General features: G+C 55.7%; 2 protein-coding genes across 2 annotated transcripts in view; one reads left to right on the top strand and one right to left on the bottom strand.

Moving 5' to 3' along the window:
• Window positions 1-561: 561 nt before the first annotated feature.
• On the top strand, window positions 562-3,973 carry RCHY1 (ring finger and CHY zinc finger domain containing 1). The gene is given in 4 exon segments (XM_051619502.1): window positions 562-1,265; window positions 1,509-1,595; window positions 1,597-1,618; window positions 2,685-3,973. Coding segments are annotated over 4 exon segments (423 nt in total). The 5' UTR covers window positions 562-1,080; the 3' UTR covers window positions 2,814-3,973.
• A 4,080-nt stretch (window positions 3,974-8,053) lies between these two features.
• WRN (WRN RecQ like helicase) overlaps window positions 8,054-13,795 on the bottom strand; it is a 128,795-nt gene continuing 123,053 nt past the window's right edge. The window contains exon 37 of the mRNA XM_051619461.1: window positions 8,054-8,327. Coding sequence (XP_051475421.1) covers window positions 8,069-8,327 — 259 coding nt within the window. The 3' untranslated portion in view covers window positions 8,054-8,068. The remainder of the gene's footprint in view (window positions 8,328-13,795) is intronic.

Raw genomic sequence — 13,795 nt, 5'->3', positions numbered from 1 at the left:
TCCAGGGGGGTTTGAATGTCTCCAGAGAAGGAGACTCCACAGCCTCTCTGGGCAGCCTGGCCCAGGGCTCTGTCACTCTCACAGGAAAGAAGTTCTTCCTGATATTCACATGGAACCTCCTCTGCTGCAGTTTGTACCCATTGCCCCTTGTCCTGTCACTGGACATCACTGAACAAAGCCTGGCTCTGTCCTGCTGACACTGCCCTTAACATATTTATGAACATGGATGAGGTCACCCCTCAGTGTCCTCTTCTCCAAGCTCAAGAGACCCAGCTCCCTCAGCCTTTCCTCATCAGGGAGATGTTCCACTCCCTCCATCATCTCTGTGGCTCTGCCCTGGACTCTCTCAAGCAGTTCCCTGTCCTTCTGGAACTGGTGTTAGTCTCTACCAGCTGCTTTACAACTGGTTTCTGAGGGACCCACATGGTGGGGGATTAGTGTCTGTTGCATTCTTTCCTCAGAAAGGTCGTCTTCCTTCTACAGGAATTTGGTGGAGGGACCTACACACTGCTCATTCTAAGTTTCCCCATGCTGGATTTCCTTCTGCTACTGCTTAAATGTCAAGGGTCCCATGGAGCAGCCCCTCCTTGGTGCAGAAAGCACTTGCACCATGGGTCTAAAGAGGCTGCAGCTCATTAGTTAAGTTTCAAAGTCTCTCTTTAGATGGTTCCCCAAGCCAGTGGTGTGCTCTGTTGCTCTACAGAAACTGCCTGCTCCATCAGGATTTTAAGCTGATGGGATTTGTAGCACTTCAGCTTCTGCATGAAGCTTCCCTGGTGGTGCCTCACACTCCACTTGTTCAGTCAACTTGAGCCACGCAGTCCTTGTTGACTCTGTTCCCTCACGTTGGGTGGGGAGACCTTAGGATGGATGGACTGTGCCTGGTCTCCAGATTTTTGCTTTTGCTGGGAAGCTTTCTTTTTCTTGGATTTAGGATATTTTTTAGAATCAGAGGAAGGTTTGGGTTGGAAGGGACCTTAAAGATCATCTGGATCCAACCCCCCTGCATGGGCAGGGACACCTCCCACCGGCCCAGGCTGCTCCAAGCCCCATCCAACCTGCCCTTCAACACTGCCAGGGATGGGGCAGCCACAGCTTCCCTGGGCAGCCTGTTCCAGCATCTCACCACCTTTTTCAACTTCCTGGGAAAAGCTTCTGTGCCTTTTGCCTTGGTTCAGCCCAAATCTCTTCCCGTTCGGCGACTGCGTTTCTGTTCCTCAACTTCTCACCGTGTTTTCTTTTCAGAACGAGGACGTGCTAAAGGTGTAAGTATCTCTAAACATCTCTTAGCATTGCTGGGGCCCAGTCAGATCACCTCAAGGGGCAAACACCCCCAGGGAAAAAGGGGCTTTTCCTTTCCCCTTTTGCAAGAACCTTTTGATTTGCGCCGCTTCTCTTGGGCTGGAACCATGTTAGAGTGAAGCTCTGAACTTGTCCCTTGGGATGGGCTGAGTTTGTGGCCCTTCTCCATCCTCTGCCTTACACTTTCCTTTTCCCCTCCCTGCCAGAGGCTGCAGGTGTCCCCTGTGCATGCGCTTGATCTTGGACATGGAGTGGTACTGGTGGCAGCTGGATGAGGAGGTGGCGAGGACTCCCGTACCAGAACATGATGGTGGAGGTGAGAGATGAGACAATCCCCTCCCTGGGGCTCTTCTTGGCAAGTCTTCCCACTGCTGGCAGCAGAGGGCAGCAGGGCCTTGCCGACCTGAGGGGGAGGGAATGATGGAGCAATAAAAAGCCGCTCTCTCCAGGGAGCTGCTGAATCCACTCTGGGAGCTAGAGAGCCAGACTAGTCTTAGTACTCCAGAATACCCAACCATAGAAGGCCAGGGTGGAAGGGACCTCAAGGATCATCTGGTCCAGCCTTTCTAGACACTACTCCTAGTTGATATGAGGTGGCCCAGCCCCCTGTCAAGCTGAGACTTCAAACTGTCCAGCGTGGGGGAATCCACCACTTCCCCTGGGAGACTATTCCAAGGTTTGATTGTCCTCAGGGTGAAAAATCTACCTCTTGCATCCAGTCAGAATCTCCCCAGGAGCAACTTGTGCCCATTCCCCCTCGTCTTTTCCATGTGACTCCTTGGAAATAGGGAGCCTCCATCTTCTTGGAAGCCACCCTTTATGTGCTGGCACCTGAGAATAAGGTCTCTCCAAAGCCTGACTTAGACAAGGAGTCACCTTGCTACACTAGAAGTAAATGCTCCGTGACTGCACAGTGTGATGTGAGCAGTTAAAAGCAGAAAAATTGAATCAACCCTTCTGTCTTTAAAAAGGAGACATTTTCTGCTTTGTTCCCTGGTGGCAAACCTGCTCTTTTGGCTGCCAGAAGCTTGGCTGTAGAGGGGCCAGACTTGTCAGTGGTGTCCAGGACAAGGGGCAATGGGCACAAACTGGTGCACAGGAGGTTGAACCTGAATCTGAGAAAACACTTCATCCCTCTGAGGGGACCAGACACTGGAACAGGCTGCCCAGGGAGGCTGTGGAGTCTCCATCCCTGGAGACATCCCCACCCAGCCTGGACACGTTCCTGTGGGATCTGCTCTAGGGGATCCTGCTCTAGCAGGGGGATTGGACTAGATGCTCTCCAGAGGTCCCTTCCAGCCCCCACCAGTCTGTGGTTCTGTGTTTTGCTGAGTGTCCTGCTGGTGCTAAAGCATTTTTCTCCCTGTTTTCTGTGTGTGCAGATCCTTTGCCATGGCTGCAGCGCCCGCTCTTCCGTGCAGTTCCACTTCTTGGGCCTGAAGTGCCAAGCCTGTGAATCCTACAGCACTGTCCAAGATCCAAAATGCCAGCTGCCTTTGGAGGAGCAGTGACCAAGCTGTGCTCAAGCTGGATAAGGAAGACTCTGCTGTGGAAGGGGCTGCCTGTCCCAAAGCCTCACTTGTCAGTAAAAATACATTCGAAGCTGTCACAGCACCAGGGAAATGCTACCAAGGTTTAATTCATGCTGCTGCAAAGGAGTTGTGCTCATTGTGCCCCCTCCCTGGTGGACAGAGCAGGCAGGAGATGCCCCCCTTGAGCAGCAGGATTCCCAGTGCAGGTTAGTGTCAGGAGAGGGTGGCATCCTTCAGAGGTGGTGTCAGAGGAGGGATAGCCTAGAGGAATAACTGGTGAGAGGCAAAATGAGAAGTGAGATGCAGCTGGCACAGCAGCAGGGGTTTGGGGTCAGTTGAAGGTTGTGAGGAGCAGGGCAGGAGGTGGAAGTACCAGCTCTTCTGGTTGCAGCTGTTGGGGAAAATGGGTCATGTTGAGAGGCCTTTTCCCAGAAAGCTGCCATCTGCAGAGTTTCATGCAAGTACATTTTGTTCCTTCTCCGTTACACGTGTGTTCTGGGGGCCTCAGAGACCTTGGTGCCAGTGGCTGGAGAGAGTGAGCTTGCAGAAGTCTCCTCCTTTGGCTTGATCCTTGGGAACCAGGCTGGCCTGCCTGCAGGCTTGCCCTCAGCAGCCTAAAAATGGAGCCACAAGGCCACCCTCCTCCTCCCACACCCATCTGACCTGCTGCCTCTTCCCTCAGGTTCCTTTGCCAGCTGCAATCACATTTATTCCTCTTTTTACTTCACTTACAAAGGTGTGAAGGGCTTTAGAGGAGCCTGGAGCTCAGGGTTTTGCTGCTGAAGTCTTCAAAGTGAGGCACACAAAGTGTGCCAACTTTGACATCAGCCCAACTCATCAGGCTGAGCCTGAGGTGTTTGCTAGAGCAACAGCAGCTCTGAAAGGCACTGTGGTTGTGCAGGGATCAGTTCTCTGTTTGGGGTTTTTTATTTAGTGGTGTCTGGTGTGATTGGGGGAAGGGGAAGAATGGAGGAGTGCTTTTAAAACAAGCCCACAGACCTTCCCAGCCTTCATGTGATCCCCTGCCCGTGTTTTTTTTGCTAGAAGATCTTGGTTTCTGGGAGTTCCAGAACGTGGAAATCATGCTCAGGAGTGAAATAAAATGTTATCAAGGAGCCCAGTTGCTCTGCATCATAAAACTCTCTGGTTTTATTCACTTGTTCTACCGTAGAACAACAGCTTTTCTCCTCAATCTGACAGTGCCCCTTTAGGTATGGAGTATCAGGACTGGGATGAGGGTGTTCCTGGGCCTTTGCTGGGGTGTCTTTTTGGTTGTTTTTTTCTCCTGAAGCCCTTTTCTCACTGCCACAAAGAAATGCTTCAATAGAGGTGTTGTTTTACAAACTGCTCCCTGCGTGAGGTGCTCCCCTTTCACCCGTGTAGGTTCTGGAAATTCCCAGCTGAGTTTAAACAATGATTCAGGGCTGAAAAGTGAGGGTGTCTGGATGGGTGAGTGTTTGGAAAGCAACACCCAAAGCTGCCTCCACCATCCTTCCCTTTCCAAAGTGTGGCACAGGGGATGTGGTTGGCCAGAGCTACGTGGATGGCAGAGTCGTCCTGTGGGTCTAGGCTGGTTTTTTTCCACCCTCAGTGGCAATTTGGATGAGCCCCATGGTGGGGAACCATGTGTGGGGCCAGGTGTGTTGTGTCAGCTCATCCAGAGTCCACAAATAGCTCCTGGGCTGTGCTGGGTGGGAGCAGGCCATGTGGTGGAAGAGAAGGTGAGGCATCTCCCTGCCTTTGGAGGTGCTTCTAGGGCAAGGTGCTTTTTTTTGGAGGTGTTGTGGGGGCAGGTCCTGGGCTGTGGTGGGCACCAAGTGGTGGTGGTTCCCCTTTGGAGAGTGCTGTTGAAAGGAGGGGAGCTCAGGGAATGGGACTGTCTTCAGAAGTGGAGTGCAGATGGGGCAGAGTGTGGCTCCTTGCTGTCTTCTCCATGCTTGCCTGAGTGGGGCTTGGGGCTGGAGGTGCTGAGGAGTGTCCCTGAGGGGATGTAGCCTGGGGAAGGGGCTGGTTTGGCTATGGGACTGTGAGTCCCTGCTGTCATGGGCACATTGGAGTGAGGTGTCCCCATGGTGCTGGCATCTCTGCTTAGCTTCAGGCTCCGTAGCTGGTTTGAAGGCCTCTTCTCTTGCCTGTGGATGATCCTTTTGCTTCTTCCATTGAAGCTGCCAACGAGACTCCCTTGCTGCTTTGGAGCACTCTCCAAATCTGTGGCTTCTCTACCCTCCCTGGCTGGAGACCTGCTCCCAGCTAAGCCCTGTGGGGCTCACAGGAGCAGAATTGTCATCTCAGAGCTTCATGGTCTCATGGGGAGATGCCCAGCTCAGGCAATGGGGCATTTGAGTGCCTGCTCCAGCCCCACAGGGACTGCCAGCAGCTTTGCCTGCCCAGAAACAGGGTCCAAAAAGAGTTCTGCTGATGCCACTTAGATGTTTCCAAGGTGCTGCTCTTGCTTGGTTGTTATGGCTTGAGAAGTGACTTCCCTCTGGCTTTGCAAGGACAGGGTGAAATGAACCATCAGTGGGATAGAAAGGGGTTGTCAGATGATGGCTTGGAGGTGAATCTGAGGAATGTTGGTTTTCTCTGCTACATTAAGCCATTACAGTCCCTCCTCCTCCTGAAGAGGAGGAAAGAAGATCCCTTGGCCCCACTCTTGGTTGAGAAGCCCACTGGTAGCAAACACTGGGTTAGCCAGTGTTTCCACAGGCAGTGCTGGTGAGGGGCTGGGGTGTGGGGGGTGGCTGGAGAGGCAGAGCTGGTGTGGAGATGTGCTGAGGGGCCTGCAGCATAGCTAGGAAGAGGAACTAAGGATGAAGTCCTTCTATGAAAAAAGCCACCAGTGAGTGGATGCTGAGAAGAATGTTGGGGAGCTATGCCTGGTCCTTGTGGGCTCCAAAATTGGAGCAGGGTGTCTCTGCAGAGGAGTGTCCCTGGCTAGGTGGTAAGTGCTCTGCCTGTCCTCACTGCTGCTCTGGAACCAGGTGATGAAAAAAAACTCTGTGGGGTCTTTTTAACAGTTGGACTTCACAGGAAAGAGGGTCCAGAGAAGGGCCAGGGAGATGTTGAGAGGGCTGGAGCAGCTCTGCTGTGAAGACAGGCTGGGAGAGTTGGGGCTATTTTTAAAAGTTCCCTCCCAGCCTTATCCTTTCTGTGGCTCTTGGCTGAGGTGCTGCTGGAGGTGGGGGACATGAGCAGTGCCTCTTAAGGCTTTGCACTGGTGGGTGGAGAAATGGAGACTGTGAGGTCCATGCCAGCTCCTTGGGGAGGGCTGAGCTTGCCCACCCTAAGTGCCTGGGCTGGGGAGCTTCTGGGCAAGGATGCTGTTATCCCTCCAGGTCCAACAGGCCTTTTGTCTCTTGCTGGCAGGTCTTCTCCCCCTGAGAGGGTTGAGAAGTGTGGCCATGAAAGCATGAGGGCTGCCAGGGATGGTGGGCCAGGCAGGACATGAAGCTCTTCAGCCAGCAGATGCTGCTGGGGGCAGCTAGAAGCAGCAATCCAGCCTTAATTGAGAAGACAAAAACCAGAGCAGGCAAATTCTCCCCTGAGTAGCTGCTGGGAAGAAACAGATGCAGGAACTTGTTTGTTAACTCGAATAAATAGGTATTTAAAGATAGATGCTCCTCCAGGGCTGCTGCTTAGGCTGTGGGATGACTCCTGGAGGAGTGTGGATCAGTTGTGGCAAGATGATGGGTGGGCAGTGGGTGTTGCTGCTGGGGAGCACAGGGGGCAGCAGTCTTGTGGCTGGCCAAGGTCACAGAATCACAGACTAGTTTTGGGTTCAAAGGGACCATGAAATCCTTTACTTCCAACCCCCCTGCATGGGCAGGGACACCTCCCACCAGCCCAGGTTGCTCCAAGCCCCATCCAACCTGCCCTTCAACACTGCCAGGGATGGGGCAGCCACAGCTTCCCTGGGCAGCCTGGGCCAGGCTCTCACCACCCTCACAGCCCAGAATTTCCTCCTCATGTCCAACCTCAATCTCCCCTCGTCCAGTTTTCATCCCTTCCTCCTTGTCCTCTCCCTCCCTGCCCTTGTCCCAAGCCCCTCCCCAGCTTTCCTGGAGCCCCTTCAGGCCCTGGAAGGTGCTCTAAGGTCTCCCTGGAGCCTTCTCTTCTCCAGGCTGAACACCCCAGCTCTCCCAGCCTGGCTCCAGAGCAGAGCTGCTCCAGCCCTCTGAGCATCAAGGTGGAGGCTGGATTTCTTTGCATTTTGCAGCCGTTGCTGCCAGAGGGCTCTGCTCATTGCCAGTAAATTGTTTCCTGTTTGTGGTGGGGTTTTTTATGACCATTTTGTTTTTTCCTGCAAAAGCACAGTTGGCTCATTAGCTGATAAATAACCCTGTGGTGCAGCTGGGAAGGCAGCTTTGGAAAACTCAGTGGTGAAGCAGGTCTTGACTGTGTTGCAAACTGCTGGTCAAGCCCACACCTGAACTGATCTGATGCTGAATGACAAGCTGGAAACCTTCCCGTTTGGATTCCAGGCATAAAAGGAGACTGAAAGAAGAGACTGGGTTGAAGTGGGCTTTGGAGGAGCAGCCAGACCTGGGTTGGAGAAGGAAGATGACCTCGGGAGTGGGATCCAGTTGGTTTTGAGCTTTTGCTCTGCAGCTTTTGGGGTTTGCCTCTGGAAAGTGAGGGGGGGCAGATGGGGAACCCGCTGCCACCAGCTGCAGGACCTCTGGATCAGGGTTGAGCTGGGCACCCAGCTCTCCCTGCCAGGGAGATAAGCTGCACTGCACAGTAGAAAAGGAGGTGGCTTTCCCAGGTGAGGAAGATGAAGGCAGGGGGTAAAGACAGGCATGGAGGTGCTGGGTGGGCTGGAAGGTGCTGCACGAAGCTTTGCTGCCCTGGCCCATTGGAGATGCTGGGTATGGTCCCCTCTGTTTTCGGGGGGGAGGAGAGTCCTGTGCAGCAGCAGATGTTGTGCAGTCCCCCCAGGGACTGGTGCATCTAGGGAAGCTGGTTCCCTTCATCCTGGTCCCTCTGCTTGTGTGGAGCAACAGCAGGGTCTGCTCAGCCTGTGCAGGGCACGTTGTGGGGCATGAGAGCCCTGACTCCTGCAAGGGGGAGCTGGTGCTGCATTCCAGCCTTGCCGTGAGACCTGCTCTAGATCTTGGGGTGCTTCCCTGGAGCAGGATCAGTGGCACCCACCTGCACCCTAACCTGGAGTTCATGGAGCCAGGCTGGGAGAGTTGGGGTGTTCAGCCTGGAGAAGAGAAGGCTCCAGGGAGACCTTAGAGCACCTTCCAGTGCCTGAAGGGGCTCCAGGAAAGCTGGGGAGGGGCTTGGGACAAGGGCAGGGAGGGAGAGGACAAGGGGGAAGGGATGAAAACTGGAAGAGGGAGATTGAGGTGAGACATGAGGAGGGAATTCTTGGCTGTGAGGGTGGTGAGAGCCTGGCCCAGGTTGCCCAGGGAAGCTGTGGCTGCCCCATCCCTGGCAGTGTTGAAGGGCAGGTTGGATGGGGCTTGGAGCAGCCTGGGCTGGTGGGAGGTGTCCCTGCCCATGGCAGGAGTGGAACTGGATGATCTTTAAAGGTCCCTTCCCACCCAGACCGGTCTGTGATTCCATGATTTCTGTGATCACCCTTGAGAGTGTGGGAAGGATGCCTGGAGCAGGGGGATGTGGTGGTCCTGGGAGGAAGGCAGGGTGGTGGCCAGGCCAGGGCTGAGGGGGCTGTGTCCAGGCTGTCCCTGTCCCTGCAGGGGAGGACAGTGACACCCCCCCCCCCCCCATGCTGCTGCCACCCCACATCCAGCCTTGCTCCTAGCACAAAACCAGGAGCAGCTGGGATTGTCCCTGTCCTGTGGGGGAGATGATGTGTCCCAGCAGACACAAACAAGGTCAGCAGAGCTATTAATAAAGCCAGGAACTATGAAAAACTTGGCAGGGGGACTCATTAGGGCCAACGAGCAGGAAGATGCAGGACCAGGGCACTCGACTGAGCCCCCCCCCAAACCTGTGAGAAGGTGCAGGGCAGTGGCTGGGGAGCAGCAGGGAAAGGGGAGAGCCCCAAGTTTGGGCTGGAAGGGTGGGTTTGATGACTCTGGTGTGGTTTTGGCTGGCTGGCAGGAAGTAGGTCAGCGTGGTCTCATGGCCTTGGGTGCAATAACATCATCTGGGGAGGGAAAGCAGGTGTCTTGCCTATGAAATCCTCCCCTTCCCCTGGGCCCCTCTCAGGCCAGCTGTGTGTCCAGAGCTGTGGGTGCAGGGTTGGGGCTGGCGGGGTGCTGTGGTGGCCACCCCAGAGCTTAGCAGCTGCTCAGCTGGTGGCAGAGGCTGTGAAACTTGGCTCCCAGCTCCTCTAGCAGCGTGTGCTCCCCCACCAGCACCCCCGGGGCAAGGAGCACCTCTTGGGTGGGAGAAGACCCTTCCCTGAAGCTGTGCAGGTTCCTCCTTGCTGGTGCCTGCTTAGAAACCTCCTGTCCTACAGCAGGAGGGCCCTGGCTTTCACAGGCCCCAAGCTGATGTTTCTCCCTTCCTGGCTGCAGAGAAACCATCTGGTTCTTCCTTCCCAGCTGGAAGGAACACAAGGAGGGAGAGGTTGGTCGTGTCCTGCCGCGCTATTTATAACTGGGAGGGCGAGCAGAGCATCTGTCTCTGCAGCTCCAGGCAGGGCTGGCTCAGCCCCAGGCTGTGCTGGTTCCTCTGGGCTGGAAATGGGGCCATTTCCTTGCTTTTTCTCCTTCACTTGGAATTCCAGGGGGAGCTCATGACACTTGTGACACTGGGAACTTGTCGCTTGATGCCGCCGCGAAACAGGTTTGACACCTGAGCTGTGTCCTGTGCCTTTTGCAAGGAGCTGCCTCTGGTCTGGGGGGCTGGAGCAGAGCTCTAGGAGGACCTGGGGGTGCTGCCTGCCCCCCCTCTCCTCCTCTGGCTCGTCTCCTACAGCTTTTGAGGGCAGGAGTCCCTCAGGGCTTGATGGAGCTGCAGGTCCAGGTCCCTGTGGCGCGGCTGCTGCCCGGCTGAGCAGGTGGGATGGGGTGGGTGGGAGAAGTCTGGGTGCTCTGGGGGGGGGGAAAAAAACCCCAACCCACCACCTTTCTAAACCTGTGAAATAACTCGTGGGGCCTTCAGCAGCTGATGTTTCTGGCTGTGCTTGCAAATACCTTTGTTGGCAAAAACAGAGCAAGAAGCGGAACACCTGGAGCTCCTGGCTGTGGATGCTGGCAGGTGGTGGTGGAGGTGGTAGGATATTGGGTGGGTTCCAGCCCGTTCCGTGGGAGGTTGTTCACCCAAGAGGGAAGCCCCACCAGGGGGCTGGTGGCTCTTGGTTGTGTCCCTTGGCCCAGGCAGAGCTGCTGGTTTCATCCCAAGGTTTAGACCTGTAGAGCTCCACGCTGCCTTGGGTGCCCGAGGGCAAGGGGGAGCAGAAGACCTCCTCAGCTTGTGTGGGGTGTCTGAGGCTGCTCTTGGCTGCTACCACTGAAGCCACTTCATCTCCACCTGAGGAGGCTTGTAATGATGGTTTCCTGCAAGCTTTCCTTGGGGTGAAGGCCCTGGCTAGCCCAGTTTGGACTTCCCATTCACCTCGAGGTAGCTCCAGGCTGGCTGCAGTGGCCCTGCTGGGGCCCTTCCCAGGCTCTCACTGGTAGTTTGAGCTTCAGACCTTCTAGCAGAAGGTCTAGGTGGAGAAGGCAAAGGTGTTTTGCTCAGAAGATGTCCCCTCCTTTTTTTTTTTTTCCTGGGTCTGTTTCTCTCTTTCCCCACTGGGAGCTGCAGCATCTCCCAGGCTCAACCCATCCAGAGGGGTAGTGGGGGGGGGGGGGAAAAACCACAAGACAAAACAAACAACAAACCAAAAAGGGCTAAAAATAAAAATGCACAAATCTCCTCCTGGCAGCCAGGAAGATGAGCTGGATGGGCTGATGGCCAAGTGGCTTTATTGGAGGTAGCTGTGAGCCACGAGAGCTGAAGGAGAAGGTTTCCTTGAGCAGTGACCTTGGAAGAGGAGTGGCCTCTGCAGAGCTCAGCCATCCAGGGGCATCTGCTGAGTGGGCAAATGCAGAGATGTCTGGTCCTTCTGGGGTGGGGGTTGGTGGGAAGTCACCTCTTGGGAGGCTGGAGCTGTGTGGGGTGCCAAGGACAAGATGATGCCTTCAGCTTTGGGTTGATCTGCTGAGTGCTTCATGTGCCCTGATCTCATCTGAGGGGGTAATTACTTCATCTAATGAGCATTATTGGAGCAGTTGGAGCAAATCCAGAGGAGGCCACGGAGATGGTGGGAGGGCTGGAGCAGCTCTGCTCTGGAGCTAGGCTGGGAGAGTTGGGGTGTTCAGCCTGGAGAAGAGAAGGCTCCAGGGAGACCTTAGAGCACCTTCCAGTGCCTGAAGGGGCTCCAGGAAAGCTGGGGAGGGGCTTGGGACAAGGGCAGGGAGGGATGGGATGAGATGGGGATGGATGAAAACTGGAAGAGGGAGATTGAGATTGAACATGAGGAGGAAATTCTTGGCTGTGAGGGTGGTGAGATGCTGGGACAGGTTGCCCAGGGCAGCTGTGGCTGCCCCATCCCTGGCAGTGTTGAAGGGCAGGTTGGATGGGGCTTGGAGCAGCCTGGGCTGGTGGGAGGTGTCCCTGCCCATGGCAGGGGGGTTGGAACTGGATGATCTTGAAGGTCCCTTCCCACCCAACCCATTCCGTGATTATTGCTCCTGGAAGCTGCAGCCAAGAGCTCTCTCTGCAAAGTCATGAATACTTCATTCATCCCCCCAAGAGCCTGAGAAGATGGCACTGGGAAACCCCTGGGGGGGGAGCCAGTAGCACCTTCACCAACAAACCAAAGCACCAGTCGCGAGGCCAGAGCCTGGGGATGGTGATGAAAGCAGGAGGCCTTGGAGAAGGGTTCCCATCACCCCCAGTGCTGCTGCCAGGCTCTGCTCTGCCCAGGGAATGGGATGTTCCTCACGGAGCTACGTGAACTATGTGCTCTCTGGAAAGAAAACAGCTCAGAGAGGAGCTGGAGCCAAGGAGAGGGGGAGCTGGGAAGCCTCGGAGGTTGCTATTTTTGGAAATCAACCAGACTCGTGACAGAGAAGGGTTGGGTTGGTGGGTTTTGGGTTTTTTTCTTTGAAAGGGAAGAAAAACGAGACAGCTTTATTTTGGTGGCACGTCCCCGGGTGGGTTTGTTGGGGTCGTGGGGGTCTTTTTTTTTAAACCCTTCTTCAGCACCGTGGGAGGTGGGGGAGGAGAGAAAATCCCCAGGGGCTGAGGTAGGAGGAGGAGAGAGGTGTTGGAACAAGGACATCCTCCCCTTGGACGGCACCACCTCCCAGAATCAAGTGCTTTTTCTCCCCAGGTGGATGGTCCATCTGCTGCTTTTGAAGGCCTTGGTGGCACAGGGTGGCACAAACACCTTCAGCAGGTCACCTTATCAATAAATTACGTGTGTCACAGACTGGTGGGGGTTAGAAGGGACCTCTGGAGATCACCCAGTCCAACCCCTCTGCTGGAGCAGGATCCCCCAGAGCAGATCCCACAGGAACATGTCCAGGCTGGGTGGGGATGTCTCCAGGGATGGAGACTCCACAACCTCCCTGGGCAGCCTGTTCCAGTGCTCTGGTCCCCTCAGAGGGATGAAGTGTTTTCTCAGATTCAGGTTCAACCTCCTGTGCACCAGTTTGTGCCCATTGCCCCTTGTCCTGTCCCTGGACACCCCTGAGCAGAGTCTGGCCCATCCTCCTGCCACCCCCTGGAGATATTGATCAGCACTGATGAGCTCCCCCCTCAGCCTCCTTTTCTCTCAGCTGAGCAGCCCCAGCTCTCCCAGCCTCTCCTCACAGGCAGATGCTCCAGTTCCTTCAGCATCTCAGTGTCCCTGTACTGGACTCTCTCCAGCAGCTCCTTGTCCTTGAACTGGGGAGCCCAGGCCAGGATGCAGTTCTCCAGATGTGGCCTCACCAGGGTGAAGCAGAGGAGGAGGAGCAGGAGAACCCCCCCCTGACCCAGCCACACTCTTCCTCATGTCCCCCAGGAGCCCCTTGGCCTTCTTGGCCACAAGGGCACGTTGTTGGCTCATGGTTGTCCACCAGAAACCTGAGGTCCTTTTTTTTTTCCCCAGAGCTGCTCTCCAGCAGCTCAGCCCCCAACCTCTACTGATCCCTGGGGATGTTCCTCCCCAGATGATGCTCTCTCTCTACATTTCCCCTTGTGGAACCTCATGAGGGGTCTCCCTGTCCAGCTCACAGCCTTGCTGGTGTGTCAGCCCCTCCATACATCATGTCTACGTGGTGGGGTCACCCAGAAGAACCCTCTGGTGTGGCCCCAGCACCAGCTCCCCCTGCCCCGTGTTGGAGATGCCTGTGCAGCATCCTTCTGCCAGCAGCCCCCCCTTCTCCTGGCACCCCTGGAGCCCCCAGATCCAGCAGCCACTGGAACTTAGCTTGAGGTGTGTCAGGAGGTGGGATGTCCATCCTTTCCTGCCTTTCTTTTTAGGCAGGGCAGTGAAGCTGCCTTGCTGCTTACACCACGTTGGGGAGTGAAAGGAGGACACCAGGGATGGTCCCCCATAATCTCATCCCAACCCCCCTGCTTGGGCAGGGACACCTCCCACCAGCCCAGGCTGCTCCAAGCCCCATCCAACCTGCCCTTCAACACTGCCAGGGATGGGGCAGCCACAGCTTCCCTGGGCAACCTGGGCCAGGGTCTCACCACCCTCACACTCCAGAATTCCCTCCTCATGTCCAACCTCAACCTCCCTCTTCCAGTTTTCATCCCTTCCCCCTTGTCCTCTCCCTCCCTGCCCTTGTCCCAAGCCCCTCCCCAGCTTTCCTGGAGCCCCTTCAGGCCCTGGAAGGTGCTCTAAGGTCTCCCTGGAGCCTTCTCTTCTCCAGGCTGAACACCCCAACTCTCCCAGCCTGTCTCCAGAGCAGAGCTGCTCCAGCCCTCCCATCATCTCCGTGGCCTCCTCTGGACCCTCCATGAGCCCCATGTCCTTTTGTTGGGGGCTCCAGAACTGGAGC

This window comes from Apus apus, chromosome 4, assembly GCF_020740795.1.
Source record: "Apus apus isolate bApuApu2 chromosome 4, bApuApu2.pri.cur, whole genome shotgun sequence".
Classification (NCBI taxonomy): Eukaryota; Metazoa; Chordata; class Aves; order Apodiformes; family Apodidae; genus Apus; species Apus apus.
Note: the sequence above shows the minus strand (reverse complement) of the source record. Positions and strands in the feature narration are given on the sequence as shown.